Raw genomic sequence first — 21,461 nt, forward strand, 5'->3', positions numbered from 1 at the left:
AGTTTTGCTTTTCCTCTCTATTCCCACTGGGTTTGCCCCATGCCCAGACACAGGCCTGGAGCGCTGACGGGGGGAGGCTTTTCCATGGTTGTTGTCACTCCCTTGAATCCTATGTCATTGCCTAAAGAGAATATCCAATGGCCAGTTATGAAATGCTTTTGCAGCTATATTTGAAAGCTGGCAGTCCACTGCTGCAACCTCACATGCTAGATGCAGCATGGAAAGACAGAGACAGTTCATGTATCGATTTGATAATTGATTTATGTGCTCCAGTGCTTTCTATGGAGCCTAACAGGCAAGGTGGAAGGAGAATCAATTGCTGATCTATGCCTTTAAGAGTAGATATCAGAGAAACCTCAGCTGCATGGTTGGATATCTACATATTTAAACGGTAGCACTTAAGTTGCCATAATGGTCTAATGATGTAACGGAGTCAAAGTTTATCAGTGATAAAGATTCTAGTCAAATAATTAGATTTCTTTCACACACAGTGGTCTCATTGATCATATCTGGAGCTGAACCACAGAGCCCTGTATCAGATTATAAAACTATGTGATAAATGGGCTTTACAAGCATGATATCTCACTTTCGTTTTCCTCGCTAGTTGATATTTACCAAGACCTGTTTTCAGACACTGAATTTCTGAGATTCTGAGTAATTTTGCTAAATGACCACAGAATCTTTCTTCACTTCTACAAACTTTTACGAAACCAATCACAACAATTCTAGTGTCATCCTTTTCAGAGTTCCTATAATATGACTCAATTTAGAAAAGGAGGTATAACACCTCTTTTCTAGAAGAATTTGTATCCATACGCAAATGGATTTGAAATCAAAGCAAAATCCCTATCCTGGGATCTGCCCAATCATCACCCTCTTCATTCTGCTTTATAAAAACCCTAAATTTGGACTCTGAACACCTGAGGAAGATGTTACCTATAGATAAAATTTTCACCTGCAGAATTACCAAAATCATCCCTAAGCAACTGTAAATATCTTCTTTTGAATAATTTACATATCTAGTTCTTTGTTACCTGTAGGGAAGAACAAATTTGACATGCAGCATTCTCAACTTCATCTAATGCACACACCTGAGCACGGTTCAATCCAGAAAATACACTGGAAGTGCTTGAAGATAAAAAGCAGCAAAAGATTTTCATTCAGTCTCCTCTGCATGGGAATAAATGCAGGATTTTATACACTCGTTTCTGCATTACCTTTACATTTATCAGCTTTCCTTCCTTTATTCTTCATCATCTTTTACTTTCCTTGCTAAACAGCATGTGTTCTTAATGTCCAGGTTGTGAAGGTTTATAGCAAATTCACACTTTCGGGTGAGCCACAGGTTTGCACAATGATCCACTGAGGATACATCCTTCCTTTTGCTGGAATCATAAAAACTGTACATTCATGTTAGGATTGGCTTTGTTACAGCATGTGACTGGATAGTGTTTTTCATTTCCATCGTCCAGCCACATCCATCATCCAAACACTTCGCATCCTACTATAAAATACAGCCATCTTTGCCAAACCTATCGTGATTTCAGAACATCTTCACAAGATACCAAAAGGAAAAGAAAATCAAAATCCATGAAGTGTTAAAAATATTGTGCTTGAATAATATTTCGTTCATACTTTATTGTTCCCTCCACCAGAGGGGAGTGTTTGTAGTCCAATATTCTGTAAAATGTGAACACATGCATTTCTATGTTTTATGCCATAATAATGGCCCTATTCCAGCAGACATACTGTAAGGCCTTGTAAAATATTGGGGTTTGTGTGTGTAAACATCCAGCAAGCATGCTTATATACATATACACCCACACACCCACAATTGTGTACACTACATCACATTATTCTGAGATTTAAACAGAGTGAAAAATCCTTACAGAAGCTGGCATTTCTGTTATTTTAGGACATTATAAAATAGGTTGACAGTGAATTGCTAAGCTACCAAAAACTACACACACATATACTATTATACATTCTGATTCTAGCCTGGCAATCAGCATAGGAGTTATTCTGAGTGGATCTTCTTTTGATTCCAAGCTCCAAACTTCTCTTGTTACCATAAGCCATAAAGTCCTATTTGTTTTTCTCATATGACAAAGCTCAAAAGTAAGATACTGACCTGTGCCCGTCACTAATACTGATTTTTCATGAAATTGCACATTTTGGTTTTTAAAAAACTGTCAGTTTTTCAGGTTTAGTCAGGAGTACAGCACACTGATTATATCATTGCTTCCACAGGCTTCTGAGCGTGCTTCTGCAGCAGTCAAATCTTAGTGAAATTAATCATCAGGACAATGAGGTGAGTGAGCTTGTGCTTCAAGTCACAATCCCTTGAATTGAGGGCATAGAAGCCATTCAATTTTACAATGGGACTTCACACTACCAAAAATTTCTATAACGCTTTTGCTGAACTCTGCAAAGTACTATCTCATTTTTCTTTCTATACGCTATGTACCTGTAGGCTAATAAACCTTCTCTGTATTCAGCCATCTATGAGGTACCTTGAATCCATCTCTTAAATCATTTGTCAAGACAATAATTGCCCTTGATTCTTCTGAAGTTAGACACTGGACCAAATCTTCACCTTTACCAATCATAAGTGTTCAAGGCCCAGCTGGATGGAGCTCTGAGCACCCTGGTCTAGTGGAAGGTGTCTCTGCCCATGTCAGGCAGGTTGGAACCAGATAATCCAAGCCAGATAACCCAAGCCAGTCTATGATTCCTTGATCCTTGATCAGAGAGCCAGCATTACACAGAACAGTCATGGAAGCACAAAAATTTGTGCTGTTGTCTTCCATATGAAATCGTGTCCTGCATGTATATATAGCGTACATAGGAGAGTGTTAACTTCCCATGTTTTTCTCCAAAGAGAGAAGCCAAGACACAAGAGAGATTCTGAGTGTCTTTTCATATGTTTCTCTTCATTCTAACAGTTGCTCAAGAACGTGTATCTTTTCCACAGCGCCAGAATGGCCAGAGGGCTGTTAATTTGTCCTCTTTCTTATCCACTGAAAAGTTGTAGAACCTGCTCACAACACCCTAAACCAGATATATATGCTTTGTCTTGCTGTAGAAATATGTTGCTAATGAATTGCGTGGAACTGTGGATCATCATTTCATAATATTTTGCTGTAATGCACTGCTACATGCAATTTGGAACTTTTAGTCCATCTCATTGTCATTTGGCGCTGACAATGTATTTTTTCAAGTGTCAGTACTAAGCCCTGAATACTCATGTTTTCCGAAAAATGAGGATCCTCATAAATGTTTGAAACTAATAGAGCTGTTCTCTTGGCATAAGTAAAACACTTCTGTTTTCTCATCTGACACTTGAGAAAAACACCCTGATGAATGCATGAACACGTAAACAGTAAGAAATACACCTGGAGGTTTCATAGCTTCCACAACTGTGTCTTTCTGTGGGTTTATTAGTTAAGCCTGTGAGATGACAATGTGAAGAAACATTCCCTGTAAAAGCCTTGAATCTGAACAAAACAAGTGTCACACTATATTTCTCACATTCCCATTTCTTGGGTTTTGTCCTTTTATGTCCCCTACTGCTCCTTATTTTGTATGAATGTGCAATTGTTTGGCTGTCTCACCTCTTGTATTCTGCTGGACCTTCAGCTTTGACAGTTCTGATATCACTCTCATGCTTCCACTTACAAGCAGTAGTGCATCTACCAACGGATGCCACTCCAGGGTGGTAGCACTATGCACAAATGCTGTGGGCTAGGCAGTCATTGCCTGCTGCAGAAAGCCTACAAACGTGAGCTGCTGCTACAAACAGTTCAATGCTCTTTGCTCAATTGGGCGCTCCGAAAGGACATGTGGAATGTACCAATTATCAGACAGGAAATGGAGAAGAAAACAGGAAGCTCTCTCTGAATCCTTGGTGCAGCCACATGGCTACAAGAGTAAACTGAAAAAAGATATACAAGAAAAGGATTACAAAGATGATAATAGTTTTAGAGCAACTTCCTTACACGGGCAAGCTAACTAAAACTAACTAACTATAATAGGACTTTCAGCTTGGCAACTACTACAGAGGGATGATATAAACCCATGGTATCATAAATTGCATGGAAATGAAAAGAGAATTATTATTAACTGATCTGGGATTCTTGCATATGAAAATATGGGGACATCTATAAAAATTATCAGGCAATAGTTTCAAAGAAAATGAAAATAAATACCTTTTCAGAAAATGCATCATTACCCTCTGAAGCGCTGGTTGTCATAGGAATTCTTTAGTCTAATTACCAAATATTAGGTGGCAGTATATTGTCAAGCCTTGTTTCTTGTATTTTTACACTAAGCACCTGCTACTGACCTCGCTGAGTTTTATCACTGTACTATAGAGATCTTTGAAAACTATCAGCAGTTTTACATTCTATGTTACAGCTGATTTGCTGGCTACCGCAGTAGAAACAGAGAGAAAGTTGATTTTTCAAGGATTTTTTCTTTGGCCATACCAACAGACTGAGAAAGGATGACAGAAAGAAACCGTAGTTTCTCCTTCTTCAGGGATTTTTCTGCTCTCCAGGACTAGTGACAAGTACTCATTTCCCAGCTGGAAATCACTGAAGCCTTGTAGATAATGGCACTCACAGATAATGTGTGTCCATCAACAGTACTAAGTCACCCATGTCTACTGACATCAATGTCAGAGCTCCCATTAATTTCATTGGTGCAGGAGTTTACCCTCAATTTTGGTTTCACAAAACTGAAACCCCCATGATTAAGCTTTGCAAACGCTAAGTAAAACCAAAACTGCTCTCATTCAACTGCTCTGTTGTGTTATCACCCATACTTAAGCCACATGGGAACTTAGAAGTCTTACAAGATACGTGATGATTGAGAGAAATGAATGTAAAGGCATTCAAGCTTTTAGTCAGAAAATCACTGCAAATAACTTCCACTTTAATGCACTGATAAGCTGTCTGCATCAATACAGCTCATACTTTACCTGGGTTGTTACCAGTCAGCTTTATGGTGCTCTACTTCAAGTTTTAATTGCTTTTCCACTCAACCTTTTTTTTTAATGCTTCTTATCCTTTTGGAAATCAGACAAGACCCTTGAAATGCACTTTTCTGGTAAGAGAGAAAACAACACCTGCCCAAAGTGAAATGTTACCACACCTGAAAAACACCAGCAATTTTTTAGAAGCACAATAAATGACTAAATTTATACAGAGAATCTTAATCCTTATGGATACAGAGTAAAAGATAGGTGTGTGTAACAATGCTGAAGGTGCAAATATAGGCCAAGAATTCTCTGATCTAAGACTGATTGGATGCAGTTAAGATGGAATGAAAATGCAGGGGAATACCTTACCATTTGCTTTGCTTTCTCCCTGAAGAGTAAATATAAAATGTTTATATTGTGACTTTTTTGTGGACATCACTCTGTCAGTTCTTTAGCTTGCTGACTAGTGCCAGCTGCAATACTAGCTTATGATATTTATTTTGGATCAAAGATAAGATAAAACATAAACATCACTCTGTGTAATGCTGAAGCACCAGTCTAAACCAGTCTTTTCTCACAGGATCCAAGCTGAGCAGTGAGGAACTGTCTCCCAGCCATCGTTGCCCTCACCACAGGTTTTTTGTAACAGGCTATAGGCATGTATGGAGGTAGCATTTGTGTTTGTATCCATTTTCTATAATAATTCCAAAAAGCTAATTGCTTGGTTCCCCCTGATGACTCCACTAATTCAGAAGCTGCTACTATTTCAAATCAAGGTGACGAGGGAAGAGTTTGTCCACCCTGGATGGCTTAAGGGCTGCCTAGCCCTTAAAGACTTGAAGGGTGCTCCTGTGAGTGACAATAATTTGCCCTCTGGGTTTGTGGCTTACAGGGCATGACTTCACTCCACTGGGCTGCATTCCACAACAGACCCCAGCACACACAGACTCTGCTGCACAAGGGAGCAGACCCAACTCTGGTGGACAAGGACTTCAAAACAGCTCTGCACTGGGCAGTACAGGTGAGCCACACCATGGTCCCATTGGGATGTTTATTGAGCTGACTTGGCTATTGTGGTGTCCTAAATACTCCTAAGGATATAGCTGGGGATGTGGAACAAGGAAATTGGATGCTAAGAATGCCCATTAAGCCCCAGCATTTTGCCAGTGGGTATGGATCAAGGATCTAGCATCTTCTTCGGAGACCAAAGCATACTCAATATCGGCTTTGCCCTGTTGCCCTAAAGTTTTCATTCAGCTCAGTGGGACTATGTGTATGCTTCATATTGAACTCACGCCTAATTTTTTTTCACTAAATCAGGGTTTCAGAAACCAGCAGCTTAAATAGTCTTGCCAAAGGCCTTTGGGAATAAAATAATGTAAACACAAGTTAAAACACATTTAAAGAGATACAGCTGTGAAATAATTAGCTGAAGGGTTGAGACCCTACTTCTCTGGAGACTGGGGAAGACATGGAGCAAACACATTTTCTGTTGAGCTGTACGTTCCTATCTCATACGCAAAAAAACATTGTCAAACACTGAGAACATCATTAGAGAAACAAACCATATAGGTTTAATGTGACATTAAAAACTGTATTATGTAATTGTTAGTAAGTGATCTAAAGCACAGCATAATTTACTGGCTTTCGTAGTTTACTGCAGAAAACTGCCCAGATGAAATTGTATGTTTTAACTTGCTCACTTGCCATAGCAGCTTCCAGTATCGATGTTCAAATCACGTGCACAACAGATAAGCCAAAATAGAACTCACACAGAAATCCAGCAACATTTTCGTACAATGACCAAATATTTGCATCCTTATCTTTTGGTCTAAGTTTGCTCTTCTTAAAAGAGGTGTCAACAAAGAAATTTAAAATCTCTGAACTGCCATATACTATATTTGTTATGGGGGGGGGTAAGGACATCTGAGCAAATAATCTGTTCCTTCAACCACAGCCTCACAAAGATGGTTAATATAATAGGCCTTATTTTTTTTTTTTCTGAAGTAGAGGTATATTTTGATCTCTGCAACTGGTATTATTTCAAAAGTTTTGTTCTTCTTTAATCCTCATCATTCTTAAATTGGACTTGTTGTTTGCCTTTGGAGACTAAAGGTATCTACTCTGCTATCTGTTGTGCATTTTTACCAGGTTTATTCCAGTTCTGGCTGCTTCCAGTGGGAAATCTCTGAAACTCATGCAAACGCCTGCATGATAGCCAGTGGTCTGTATCATAGCTCTAGGGACAAACTGTCTGACAAACAGAAAGACAAAAGTGAATCCTCTTTATAACATTCAGAGTTCCCCTCCTTCCTTAAGCTTTCCCTGATTCTGTATTGTGTACGTTTCATTGTTTAATTCCACTGTTAACTCGCACCTCCACCCTTCTCTCACAAGTGTGCAGAATAACTCTTGAGAAATGGGGAGATGGAAACTGCAAAACCCACTTGGCCTCAGGTGGGGGACAAGTCACAAATACCCTCTTTTCCTTTAAGCTGCTCCTGGAAATGAAGAGGAAGTGTGCAGAATGACACACACCCACACCCACCCCTTTTTCCCTTCTTGTGAGATTTCTGCCATTAAACCTTATAAATTGCTTCTTCCATCCACATACTTCTCCACACTCTAGGTCCAGAAGGGGCAGTTGAAATACCAGAGCATGAAATAGATCTGTTCACATTTCTCTTACTCAAGAAGAAAACTCTTGGCCAAGAAAAAAAACACTTTCATGCAGTGCTCTCTGCTGCCCTTTTAGGCTCAGGAGATTTGGCTACTGTGGACAGGCACAACTTTTTCTGCTGTGACAGAGAACAGAACAACAGCTCTGCTGTATGGGATCATCATTATGTCTAATAGCCTCCTCCATGATTGCTGGAAAGGGAATATTTTTCCTTTAAGAATTGTATAAATATCTTTAGAGAACAAGAGACTCACAGAGCTCAGACAGTACAGCTGCAGGGGTTATTTTTGGCTGAATAGAGCCCTGTGTTTCTTTTTTTTTATTTTTTAATGCAGTACGGGGAAGAGCAGACACTGCACAGAAACTTGTTTCAGAGGTTGCAGGAAGGAGGCAGTTCATGCACACTGGGCTGAAACACAGAGTAGGACCATAAGAAAACCATTGCCCACCCTTCAAAACCAAATTCTTGGGCATGGGGCATATTTGATATGAAATCATTGTTCCATGCTGGCTCTGTCAAAGACTGCATGTTTCTGGCTTTGTCTTCCATCAGGCATCGTGGGATGATCAGTCCCATCCATGTACCCAGCAGACCTTGCCCACACCAAGGTCTGCCTCTTTTGAAAAGCTCAAACCTCCTGCCATTCAAGTTCACATCTTAAGTGCAAAGGTATCAGTGTCAAAAACACTGATAATTACTGTTTGGCGTGAGACTACCTCATACCACATTTTTCACACATGCAATATTTCTAAGCGCTGGTGCAGACAGGCCTACTAGGAGTGTCTCAGGAGGTATTTCTCTCATTTCACTGCAGCCAGCATTAATTACTGTAGTGAAAAGGAAACACACCTTTGAAATAAAAAACTGTTAACTGATACTGGGACAAAGGGTAAAGTCATTCTAACAACTCTAGATAATGGTATTATTGAAATCCTAGTAAAATATAGTATATACCACACAGCATGCACTATCCTACTGCACAGTACTAGACTATAAAAGTATTAGTAGTACCTTGGAAGCAGCTTGGGAAGATTTGGAATCCTGTTATGTTGCCTTGCCAGTTGTCATCATTTTTACCAGAATTTTCTTTGTCTCTTTCTCAAAGACTCTGGCTCCCAAAGACATACTATTATGTGAAAAAATAAACAAAAAGGATAAACAAAAAACAGTTGTTTTTTTTTTTTTAAGTGAAGAGGTACAAGCCTGTAGGAATAAAAAGAAAGCAACTAGAAAGAAGCTATTAAAAATAATATTCTGCCACGGGGACCTGTGCTTATGATTTTTTAATAGGCTGACTTGGAGTGCAAAGTTTTAAAAAATTAGAAGCCAGCGTATTTGTTCCATAACAACAATGCAGTTGTTTCATTCCCCTGTTTCCTGAGAAGAGTGTAATACCTGTATATATAAAACACACTGTAAAAGAAATACTTAAGTAATTATTAATTTGTGTTTGGCCAAGCATTGCAGTCTCTCTGTAATTACTTGGAAGGTGAAAGCACACTTAAATGTCAGGATCTGTGGGAAGGAATGTCTCCATTGCTGTAGGAGATCTCAAGGACGGAGCTGGTTATCCGGCCAGAGCAGAGGAAGGGTCCAGGGAAGGCAGTGGTGGCTCAGAATCTCTCCCAAGGGATCACTGCTGTCCTCCTCTCTGCCCTGCACCCCATTGTTTCATGTGGGCTCCATATGGTGGAAGAATTCAGAGAGACTTCCAAAGACATCTTAAAACCCAGTGAGTGTTTCTCTACTGCAGGTATGTCTGTTGTTGGACTGGCCAGAAAAGGTGCATTTGCCAGGAATGGTTCACAGTCTAGTTGGTTTCAGTCAGATTTCTTTCCCTGCAAAATTGTATTTCTTTTCTCCCTATTACATGCAGTTTTCTAGAGATGGCTTGAAAGGAAGAGTAGTGATTTCCTTTTTTATGTCACTAGCTTTAAAGATGATTTTGACTGTTAACAAACAAGTCAGAAAGATATTCAATTTTCATTTTTTAAGTATACACTTTAAAAATCTCTTTCTTGTGTAAATACTGTCATTCCAGCAATGGTACAGCTCTTGCTTATGGAGGCTGGAACATTGCATAGCAGCAGGGATCTACAGAGTGAGCTGTCAGGTTGCAAAACAAGACGGAAGAGAATTTGCAAATAGTTTTGAGGAAGAAATAAACTTGCTTTAATACCAAAGAGGATTTTTCCATAAAGTGCCCTAAATATTTGTGACACTGTCTGCAGCAGTGAATTAAATGTGCTTGAGTCTTGGCTCTGGCGCTGAGGTGAACTATCATGGGACAACCTGTGTCCCTACTGCTAAACTCTCTTATTCTCCAAAACAGGATGGCCATACACAGACCACCTACTGGGAATGATCTGGACCCATGCGAGCTCCAGGAACTGCTAGGGAAAGTATTAATTGACCCAGGCCAAGGGAGGATTTTTATAATTACATGGTACAGACAACCAAGTTCCAGTGCTGAAGGATGTTACTGAGTGCTACTTAGTTTTTTATATAACTGCAACCTATCACTTCACTTTTAGTTATCACAGAATCATGGAATAAACTGAATTGGAAGGGACACACAAGGATCATTGAATCCAACTCCTGGTCCTGCACAGGACACCCCAAGAGTCACACCATGTGCCCAAGAGCATTGTCCAAATGCTTCTTGAACTCTGTCAGGCTTGGTGCTGTGACCACTGCCCTGAAGAGCCTGTCCCTGTGCCCAGCCACCCTCTGGGTGAAGAACCTTTTCCTAATACCCAACCCAAATCTCTCCTGACACAACTTCAGGCCATTCCCTTGGGTCATGTCACTGGTCACCACAGATCAGAGATCGGTGCCTGCTCCTCCACTTCCCCTCACGAGAAAGTTGCAGACTGCAATGAGGACTCCCCTCAGTCTCCTCCAGGCTGAACAGAACAAGTGACCTCAGTTGCTCCTCATACAACTTCACCTCAAGGCTTTTCACCATCTTTGTTGCCCTCCTTTGGATGCTCTCTAACAGTTTAATAACTTTATTATACTGCAGCACCCAAAGCTGCCCCAGCACTGGAGGTGAGGCCGCCCCAGTGCAGAGCAGAGGGGACAATCCCCTCCCTTGCCCGGCTGGCGATGCTGTGCCTGATGCCCCCCAGGACACGCTTGGCCCTCCTGGCTGCCAGGGCACTGCTGCCTCATGTTCAACTTGCCACTGACCAGGACCCCCAGGGCCCTTTCCATGGCACTGCTCTCCAGCCCCTCACTCCCCAGTCTGTCCATACATCCAGGGTTGTCCCATCCCAGGTACAGAATTCTGAACTTTCCCTTGTTGACTGACCTTCATATGGTTGGTGAATGCCCATCTCTCTAACTTGTGCCTGGGAGGGAGTCAACAGCTCCTCCCAGTTTTGTAACATCTGCAAACATGCAGTATTGTATAAAGTATATTTTGAGTACAAAATCTCACCAGTTCAACCAGATCATGAGAAAAAGCGCCTTTACTGAAATAATAGACTGTTAAAAAGACCTTCAAGTATGAACATGCCAAAGATGATGTAATTTTTCATGCCAATCAAATTTCTGAGGTAATCAATTGCAGAACTCCCACTGAGCTTAGCAGGAATTTGTCTTGGGCAAAGACTGTAGGTAAGCACAGGATAATTGCCAGACCTCTTCCCAGCACACAGTCTATGTGTAACTCCACAGAGGATGCCAGAATATGAGTAATGTACATGCAACACACTTCTTGCATATCTAGGCATGAGTGATCTCCTATGCCTGACAAAAGGCACTTGAAGACAAATGTTTCCGTTTCTCTGATAGAATAAATCCTTATTCTACTTCAGATAATAAAAATTACTTCTTTTCCAAAGTATGTAAACAGCTTATTTGGAGAAATCAGTCCTTACAATAAAGCAATAGCAGGGGAAAGTTGCCAAGTGATTTTAGTCATAGTCATAGTCATTTACACAGTAAATCATATGCACTTAGACTCCAAGTGAAAATAAATTTTCAGAGAGACTTGGCCAGTGTTTCATGCAATGTTTTGTTTGAGCAAAGAGTGGGTAAGAGAGGCAGGGACATATTATAGCCAGAGTCATGCCTCCATGACTGCCTTTGTCATTTGGTACCTTTTTCCAACACACATTAAGGCTGCTAAAAGGATAAATATTTTAAAAACATCACGTCCCCTAGCTGTACCAGAGACAGAAATGCTCTGAGGACCACAGGACAAAGTTTCCTGTACAACAACACGTTCTCTTTCCAAGTGTACCACAAAGTCAAGCCAAGCTGGTTCACTCTGACTCTGCAGAGATGGTGTCTCTGTGGGTGTGTAAAGCTGCAGCACTCAGGTCAGGTGAAGACAAATGAGCTTCGCTCTGGGCTGAGTCTCACCAACATAACTACAGTGGTGTCAGTGGAGTTGTTACTCATTTGTATTGGTTTGCCATCAGAAACACACCCTGTGAAGAGCCTGGGCTGCATTCAGGGGATCTCTGGCACAGCTTCCTTGGCAGGAGGAAAGATGAAGCTGGTATTATGAATTGTTTCCCTCCTCATCACAGAGACCACTTTTCCATGTACTCTCTAGTGTAAAGAAACCACAGGGTGCTCTGAATTTTTGCTCACTTCTCCACTGCCAATTTCAGCCATCTAGCAGCCAGGAAATGACAGCAGTCAAGGTAGACTGAGTGTGTTTCCATTCCTTAGCTATCCCTAGTCTTGGGTGCGGAGGGGGAGGTGCTGGACGTCACCAGCACCATACATGGCATAAAGCTCCAATGTGTGCAAAACTCTTCAGCAACCCAAACTGCCAATTTAAGGACATTTCTCACTGCACTGTTTGCTGCAGACTAGAAGCCACATTATGTCTCTGCTTTTGAGTTTGGCATTCTCCATCCTTAAAACAGCAGACACTGCACCTACAACAAGATAGGCATATGTTATTCTGATACTGCCTTAATATCTGATTCCAACCTGACTTATCCTCACGGCCGATGCAACGTTTGTCTTGCTCTGATTCTAGGATGAAATTCTAAATTGTATTACAGTAAAAGTAATGATGTGATATAGTCCTACAGTGCTCTGCATGTGAATATGAGGAAAATGGCACTTCAGTGAAATTCATCACATAAGGAAAAAAGTTGTGTTGGAAGAATAGCTGAGTTTTGTCTGTATAGCTGTAACTAAACACAGTTTCTGCCACAATAGCCTTAAGTTAAAGATCAGAGCTTTTCAAGATCCAGTCCAGAGATCCATGTGTTAAAGGATATGGAATGGCTTCTGCTTTTGGTAAATACTGAATTTCAGAATAAAGAAAAAGGTTAAAAATGACTTTGAAGGGAAAGATGTATTTGCCAACATAATAGCTTCAACTAGAGTTATAAAGGAAAAAGTCCACAGACAATTTATTTGTTCAAATTTTGCTTTGGGTTGCTCAAAAAAATACTTTAAATGGTTCATGTTTATTTCAGCAAAGGAGAAAAAGATTATGTTTCGTTTGTCTGGTTTATTTTCCAGTGGTCCTGCTGGTGTTACAGTTGATTTCAGATTATTCTATGTGTGTCTGTTTGTGAAGGATAAGAGGAAAGACAAAAGGGATTGGATTTTCTAACATAAAACTCAAACAGCACCCAATGATGCACATAGATGGTTTGCAAGAGGAAGTTGGAAGTCCTTATGTAAATATAATTTATTTTGCTTTTTTATAAAAGTGAGTTATCTCCCAGAGTAGTGCAATGGTAATAGTATTTGTTTGTTCCTGCAGAAAGGAGTGAAATAATGCTTAAAATCTCAAGCCACTCAGGGATGGAACAGAAGACATCAAAGAAAAGGTCAAAGCTTTAGGTTCATATTTATGGAACTGAAAGATGAGAGAATGTAAGAGAGGAGAAAACACAGGCAGACTAAAGTGCAATGCTAATGATAAGAAGCAACATCAAGAGCTTCTGGTGGAGAATTTCCATCCAGCAAAGCTGGCTACAGATATAGGAAGGCTTTAAACAGCATGCTAATGCAAACAGACCGGAAATATAGGAGAACAAATACAACCTAACCACATCCAGAGGTATTTACTTGGAAGAAAATTATTTTATTCGGGTTTTGTGAGAACATTTAAGTGGTCCACAGCTTGTTCCTCTCCCCTTCCCACCTCTCCATTACTGGTAGCAGGCTTAGAAAACTCCTTTCATATGACTCCTCTTTGGCACCACCTTATCTAGTTTACTAGAGTATTCTGAAGAGGAAAAAAAGTTAACCCTCTAAACAATGCAGTGAACAAAATAAAACTTCTCAATATTTATGATTGAAGACCTGGCAGAATAAAATGCAATGTTATGGTAGAATATAATGTAAGTGACAAGAAACTTTCCAAGTAAAATTATTGTTCTACTTATCAGTTGGATATAGAGAGGTCTGAAGTATAAGAACCACAGCTGTAGTAACAATGAGATAAATTGAGAAGATATAGCTGAAAGAACTGTCGAAACCAGAAAAGTGTCACAGAGGTTCAGGATTCTCCTCATGGTACTTGATTCAGTAGATACTTCCTGAATAACTGGTTTTTTATTTGAAAAGCACGGAGAGATGCAACTCTCAGAAGTCTGACTTTTATTAACCAACCTATAGAAACCAGAGTTGTAATCAAGTGTGAGAGCTAGATACCCTGTTAGTGAATTGGCTGTTTGCCACTGTCTGGAGATGACACAAATTTCAGACAAAAATTTGCATAAAGCATTAAGACAGATTTTCTTACAGGGGCTCATGGATCCAGGCTTTAGGACATTTCTTCTTCATAAAGTAAGTTTAATTGAGATGAGTGATCTAAGGAAGAAAATTGCACTGAAGAGAATCAATAATGGGTAGAAGCAGATAAAAGTGTGAGATGACACAAAAGTGTAACAAAAACGGGGGGGGGGCCTGCAAAACTGTTTAGAAAGACATAGTAAAAATGACTGATAATCTCTGAGAATGTTTGAATCTCTGCTGAAAAGAATTTGAATACAAAAAGGGAAGCTGAAATTTAGTGATGCATACAGTAAGGTTACAAAAACACATGATTTTCCTATGGTAAATTTACCAGAGAACATCCTGGTCTAACAATAGTACTGTGGTAAATTTACCACAGGAACACTACATTTTTGGTGACCACAGCCCAAAGCTGTCAATCTAAGAATAAGGGGAAGTAAGCATTTTAGGAGAATTTTGAGTGCAATTTAGAAGAGCCAAGATGAATATAAAGATAAGAAGGCATTCCTAAGAAGAGAGAACTGGAAAACCACTGAGCAGTTGCCCAGAAATCTCGTTCAGCAGAAGGTTCAAATATGAGGAAATATTCTTCAGTTACTTAGAAAATGGAAGTAACAATTTGATTGAAATGTTAAAACAAGGCAGAATTTTCATAGCCATCTTCAAAGCAATTATTGCTTCCTCAGATGAGAAGCTCTTAGGTATAACATGTTTGAATGTCAATTAATCAGTTTAATCCCATGTAGTAAACCACAAAAAAAGCTGGAAAAGTGACAACAAGATAAAGTTCATCACATGGCATAGAAGCCTTGCTGAGCAAGTGGCAAATACAGTGATCGTTAAAAGTCTAATTCTTTGTTCCTTTCTGGTTTGAGCAGTACATGCAAGTTTAATCACATTGAATGACATCAATAGCACAATTTTTATAAGCACAACCTGCTGTAATAGACCCAGAATTCAGTCCAAGATATCCCAGAGGGGCAGAGTAAGGAGTGATGCCATCAAAATCAACCGGGGACTTCTACCACACATCATATATTCTCTATCAGCCACATTCAAGACAGTTCAATTAATCTTCGGAGGTGAATATCTCATAGACAGTCCAACCAGGGATGTATCATAAGAATGTTTTTATTTGTTGCATAATGAGGTGTCAAAATACATAACCCACAGTTAGAACCAAATTACAGGGACGCCAAGTATTTAATGGGTGAAGATGAATTTCAGAATTATTTTGATAAATTGTAGGAAATAAATGAAATTAATAAAATAACACTGTATACAGAATAATGAAAAACTAAATGGTTTTGTGCAAAATTAAGAGTAATAAACTAGCAGATTACAAAAGTGAATAGGAGTTAATGTTATGGTGCTGATATAAATCCAACAAACATAATTCTGGGACATATTAACAGAAGTATGGTATATATGGGCTACAGGAAGTAATTTTCAATGTCAGGAGAGAAGCCTCTGCTGGCTAATTATGTTGTTTGGAGTGCCATGGTTGAAAAAAGCTGTAGAAAAACTGGAAACAGGCCAAAAGCAAACACCAAGTATGATAAGTAGGTTGGAAAACTTGACCTGCACAGGGAGGTTGAAATGGTTTGTTTAGTCTAGAAAACAGAAGGTTGGTGGGAGACAGAACAGTCTATAAAAGTATAAAATGCCAGTAAGAACAGTGGGAAATTCCTTATGTGAGTGCTAAGAGTTGTGCAAGAACATTGAGGGACTGAAACTGTTAGCTGCAGGGTGTGAAATTTCGATTTAGCAAGACAGTGTAAAACTGGAGGAAAAGTAGAGTCAGTAGAACATGAATACAGAAGTAGTAAGGTGCTAATGTTAACTGTTTTTTATATCAAAAGTGACTTAGAGAAGGATGGTAACAGATAGGTATTTTTGTGGTAGTACTAGAAGTATGTAGTAGACTTCTAAGTTTAGCTAGCCCTGAATGTGACCAGAGATTTCACTGATACTAATGATGAAAATATGTAACTGGGAATTATACTAGTATGGAGGATGTTGGTATTTGGCATAGGGACTGGACAATAAAAACAACAACAATTCATAGGACCTCAGTATTCCTGAATGTGAAGATCAACACTCTTCTTTTCATTAGATATTCAGACAACTATAAATTAATAACAATTTGAACATGGTTAACTAGGATGTTATAAAATGCCTGGTCACAGCAAATAAGCTTCGATGACACAATCAAGATTAGACTCTAAATTAAACAAGTGAGTAAACAAAGAACATGCAAAACAAAATTCCTGATTTCAGGGGGACATGTTTTGATAAATTAAGGAAATTCTCAGCTGGACTGAGTAGCTGTGAGATCACAATGTTCCAGGGACCTGGAATGTATCCTCACAATGGTGCAAATTATAGCAGGAAGCTGCATCCCAAGAGCAGAGAGTAAAGTGTATAGAAGAGGCTTGAGATAATGGATGTCTACCCATCTTTAAAAGATATATTTAGAATAAATAGCTATCTTACAAAATAAGATACAAAAGTACAGAGAAGCAAAAGAAATTGTGTCTTAAAATCCAAAAGACAAGAGTATGATTAAATGTTGATTAGAGGCTGGAAGGAAATTACTTTCAGGGATAAGACTTGAAATTACTCTTGTTTAATATTTTCGTAATAACTTGGCACATAATACAGGAGCTTTCTGATAAAGTCTACCAATAATAAAAACTGAAAGACATTGACAGGAAAGAATGGGTATATCATACAGGGATATGGATCACCTTTAAATATTGTGTAATACAAATAGGAAAAAGTTGAATAGGATAAGATGTTTAAGTCATGCTCTTGGGTGCTAGTAACAGAAGGTTCTCCCCAAAACTAGAAACTCTATGCTTGGAAACAACTAAGGAAGAGAAGTAACTGAGGTGTAAAGGGTCATTCCAAAATTACTAGGATCTTCTAATGGGACACAGCTGTGACTGAGGCAAATGCTGTTCTATGACATACCAAAAGAGGTATTTCTGACACAAATAAGAGCAGTGTCACTGTACAAGATCTGGCAAAAACATCTTTGTATGACTCGTACAATTTTAATCACCCTTCTTCAAGGAAACACAACTAAAAGGAAAAGGGCTACTAGGTTAATGAGAGAAACAGAAAGCATATTTTACAAGAAAAACTTAAAAGACCATGATTGGTTAGAGCAGTAAGAGAACAATTCAAAAGAGATGTGATGATTGCCTAAAAATACATCTGAAGAACAAGTACCAGTAAGAGGAAAGAAGTATTTAATCTAAATAATAATGCTGGAACAGAAACAGAAGGATATAATCAGCACTGAGTATGAATAGGAATCAGAGATACAAATCATTAAAACAAAGGAGTTCTTGAACTGTGTTCCTTTGAGAGTAACAGGGGCAAAAAAACCCTAATTGCTTTTAATGGACAAAGTGAGTTTATGAGAGGGATGATGTAACATAGCTGCAAGTGATTGCAGGGATTGAATTTGATAATACAGAAAGACTTTTTCAACCTTGTGTTTCTGTTGCTATAAAAAAGTAATGAATTCTTTTGCTCAGTTTCTGCTAAAGTAGTATATAAAATGTTCAATTTCATTTGCAGGTTAGAGAACAATGTTGACTTTCTATTAAGATACCAGACACTGGAGCAAACTAGCTAAGAAAGTTTTCAAGAAGCACTTGAGCAAATATTTGACATTGCTTTTCTAGGTGTACTGAGACAAACTTACAGATATGGGTTGGTTCTCTGAGGTTCTTTTCAGCCCTAAATTTGTATGGGAAAATACAAGTTTGTCTTTCTGGACTCTGGCTTAGCAAAACAGCAAAAAGCACAAGTAATTTCTATTGAGTAATTTACACTCTGCAACTTCTGGAGATATTTGCAGTGCTACATTATTTATTATTTTTCCAGTGTTCAGAGTGTTTTAGAAAATTTCATAAAGTATGCACAGTTCCCAGCTGGAGATGGGAAGCTTTTGGCTTTCATACCTGGAGATTTTGGCATACATACTAAAGAACACCATTACTGTATTTAGCATTCTATAGCAGAGAAGGTGCAGCCTGGTGTGAGCTCCATTGTAAAACACTTTCCTTCTCTGAACTTCCTTCCAGAGCGGCAACAGGATTCTATGTTCCATCATTCTGGACCACTGGCAGGGACCATCAATAATAAATTATGATGATGAGAATGGCAAAACATGTATGCACATTGCTGCTGCTGCTGGCTACAGTGATATCATCAGTGAGCTGGCTAAAGTCCCAAAGTGCAACCTGCAGCCCCTTGATGTGGATGACAGGTAACCATGGAAACTCTGAAATTTCTGCTTCCTTTCTAATAACCTGAGACCCGCTCTGTTTACTAAATAATCATGTTTCCTGTTTCACAGGCCATGGCCTGGTTAATACCCTGCACTCCACAGAGAGCAGTACTTGCTCAGAAACACTGCAAACCAGTCCGGCTCACATGTATGCTACTTAATATCATAACTGACTAGAAGGAATGACATTTAGCTTTCTATCTGTAGGAGAAAAAAAAGATTATTTGTGAAAGGACTTTGCCACCACTCACTTTAGTTTCTTTCAATCAAAAGTGAACATTCTTTTCAAAACAATAGAACAGGATCCTGCAACTCGAAGCCAGGATCCTGCTGTTACTTTTATTAAAGAAATGGTAGTGTTCTCTTGTATTTAAGATGAAAATACCATACTCCTATAGGACCAGAGGACCCTCACCTTCCATTCTGAAAAGGCATATGATTCCTTCTGTGATTAAATCTCTATTTCATAAGTAGAGAAGAGTCATCTTTCCTCTTTTTCACCCCACACCCACCTCCCTTGGAACTTTCCTCATAATTTTATTTAATGCAAACAGAACCAGCTGGCTGTTCACATTGATTATTCTTCTCAGTGAAGCAAAAGCCAAGGTTTTCTTGGCTTAGGCCTTCAGGTACTTAAAATAATATCATCCTTCATGGAAAAGTGCAATAAAATGGAACAGAAATAAAATGAACAGGGTTCTGGAGCAGTTCCTAAACATCACTAAAATGTAGTTGAGAAGGCTGTGTTTCTATGGAAAGAAGAGCAAAGGGAGGAAGTTACCTGAATGAACTTCAACGTTCATTAAGACATGGCCACCTATTCCATGTGCCCAGGTATTTCCACAGAATGTATTATACTTGGAGAAGGAAAAGATAAGCTGTTCACTACAAACACATATCTAAGATTTTCATTCTACTGTGTTTCTGACTGTACCCATCTGAAATCACTGGGGCTGAAAAGAAATAGAAAGAAAATGTCCATGTCATTTTTTTATTCTTGAAACACTTTTCTTGTGGTGTTGTCTCTGCTTTCAGGTTTTTCAACAAGAGCAAAATACAATTTGGAAACTGGACAAAAGTTTTCAAATACAAGATGCAAATTTTCTGCCAAGCACAAAATCAGTTTGATTTTCCCACAGAGATTCAAAACAATTATATGTGCTCTGTTCTGTGCCTATCATAGAACTCAGAAACTGGCAAAGTGGCAGTGGCAGTCTGGTAGATGTGTTCAGTCTTTCTCATTCATCTAGGAGGAGCTTCTCTTATTACCTTCATGGAGAGTCCCGTGCCAACCATTGCTAATTGTGGTTGGTGTAAAGATGAGAAGAGTTTTTCTCTATCCAGTAGACCCCATAAAGGCTTTTTCCAAAGTCTGCTCTGAAAACTTCAGCCACTTCTCCTACTCTACAGTTCCAGCTGTGGAAAAGATGCTATTATATAGTATGTATAGGCATTCTGCAGCCCATATCTACTTTACCTGCAGCTAAATAGATGCACCTACAACAGTGTGGAAAAAGTTGCAGGAGAACTTCTTAAAATGTATGTTTTGAATCTGTACAAGTAGCATAACCTGTGCACACCTCACTATGTCATTAATAGTTTCAATTGTAAATCTATTCATCTATTTTAATGATACTTCTCCTTTTCTGTAGGACTCCTTTGCACTGGGCTGCAGCAGCAGGGAAAGCTGACTGTGTGCAGACACTGCTAGAACTGGGGATAGACAGCAGCCCTCGAGACATCAATGAAAACACTCCTCTGACGTACGCAATATACTGTGGGCACACAGCATGCATCAAGCTGCTGTCTCAGGAGAGCAGGTAAAGGTAAAGTTCACATCTTGCTCACATGTTGCCACTGACTAGAAAACAAATTTATTGCTTTTTGAATGCTACTGAAGGGTTTGAGCCCTGGGTGGTGGTCTCTTTATCCATATGCAATACTCAGTTCATTTCCCACCAGTGTTGCAATATTACAATCAGTTACCTACTGAAGACTCTTCACTGAGGTTGCAGTACTACTCTACCAAGCAGCAGAGGGTTCTGAAGAAGATAGGACTATAGCTCTTGCTCAGTCACCTTCAGGTAGAAAATTTGTATAACAGAATAATTTCAGCCCTCTTTCAGCCCTCAGATACACATATCTTCCACTTCTTTGAAATCCCTGTGCACTATCTGTGTGCTCATGTAATCAGACAGACAGAGAGACTGAACGCAAAAGCAGCTTTGACAGACAATAAAATAAATCTCAAGTTTTCATCCTCAGTGTAAGGGTTTGGTAGTATTATCCTAGCCTTCCTTAGTTCTCTGCCTTGATGTCTTTTTTTATTCGGAGTTCTTGTTTGTTAAAAAGTATCACAAAATAGTTACTGGTTACAGTCTTCTTTTCTTCATATTTTTCCTTTTTCAGCAGCTGTTATGCAATTAGTTTCCATTCTTCGATTTTGAGTATGCACTTACATTTATCTTCCCATTTCTTTGTGCTTTCCCCTCCTTTCTAGTCAGAAGTTAGTATTATGTCCTATGTTCCAAATGTGAGACATGGGTAATATTACCTCTCCTCCTGCACTCTGTCTATTAAAGGAGGTCAGAGATTAGCCAAAATTTCATCTTAAAACCACAGCCATACCAGTGTAGATAATTATCTTGACCAATCTGAAACTGTGCCAGAGCTCTTTAGCACAAGCAAGACAGGGAAAGGGCAAAAAGGGAAAGGACAAAGAGGAAAAAGGAAAGGGAAAAGGGATGGTAGGAATGGTGAATTAGTGCCT

At 39.2% G+C, this 21,461-nt stretch overlaps 1 protein-coding gene across 4 annotated transcripts in view; it reads left to right on the top strand.

Annotated features, from left to right (window-relative positions):
- ANKRD55 (ankyrin repeat domain 55) overlaps positions 1 to 21,461 on the top strand; it is a 46,893-nt gene that overhangs the window by 13,165 nt on the left and 12,267 nt on the right. For all 4 annotated transcript variants that reach the window (XM_019283502.3, XM_010395283.4, XM_019283501.3 and 1 more), the window contains exons 5-8: positions 2,251 to 2,311; positions 5,874 to 6,002; positions 18,486 to 18,670; positions 20,344 to 20,511. In XM_019283502.3, coding sequence (XP_019139047.1) covers positions 2,251 to 2,311; positions 5,874 to 6,002; positions 18,486 to 18,670; positions 20,344 to 20,511 — 543 coding nt within the window. The remainder of the gene's footprint in view (positions 1 to 2,250; positions 2,312 to 5,873; positions 6,003 to 18,485; positions 18,671 to 20,343; positions 20,512 to 21,461) is intronic.

The sequence above is a fragment of the Corvus cornix genome, chromosome Z (genome assembly GCF_000738735.6).
Source record: "Corvus cornix cornix isolate S_Up_H32 chromosome Z, ASM73873v5, whole genome shotgun sequence".
Classification (NCBI taxonomy): Eukaryota; Metazoa; Chordata; class Aves; order Passeriformes; family Corvidae; genus Corvus; species Corvus cornix.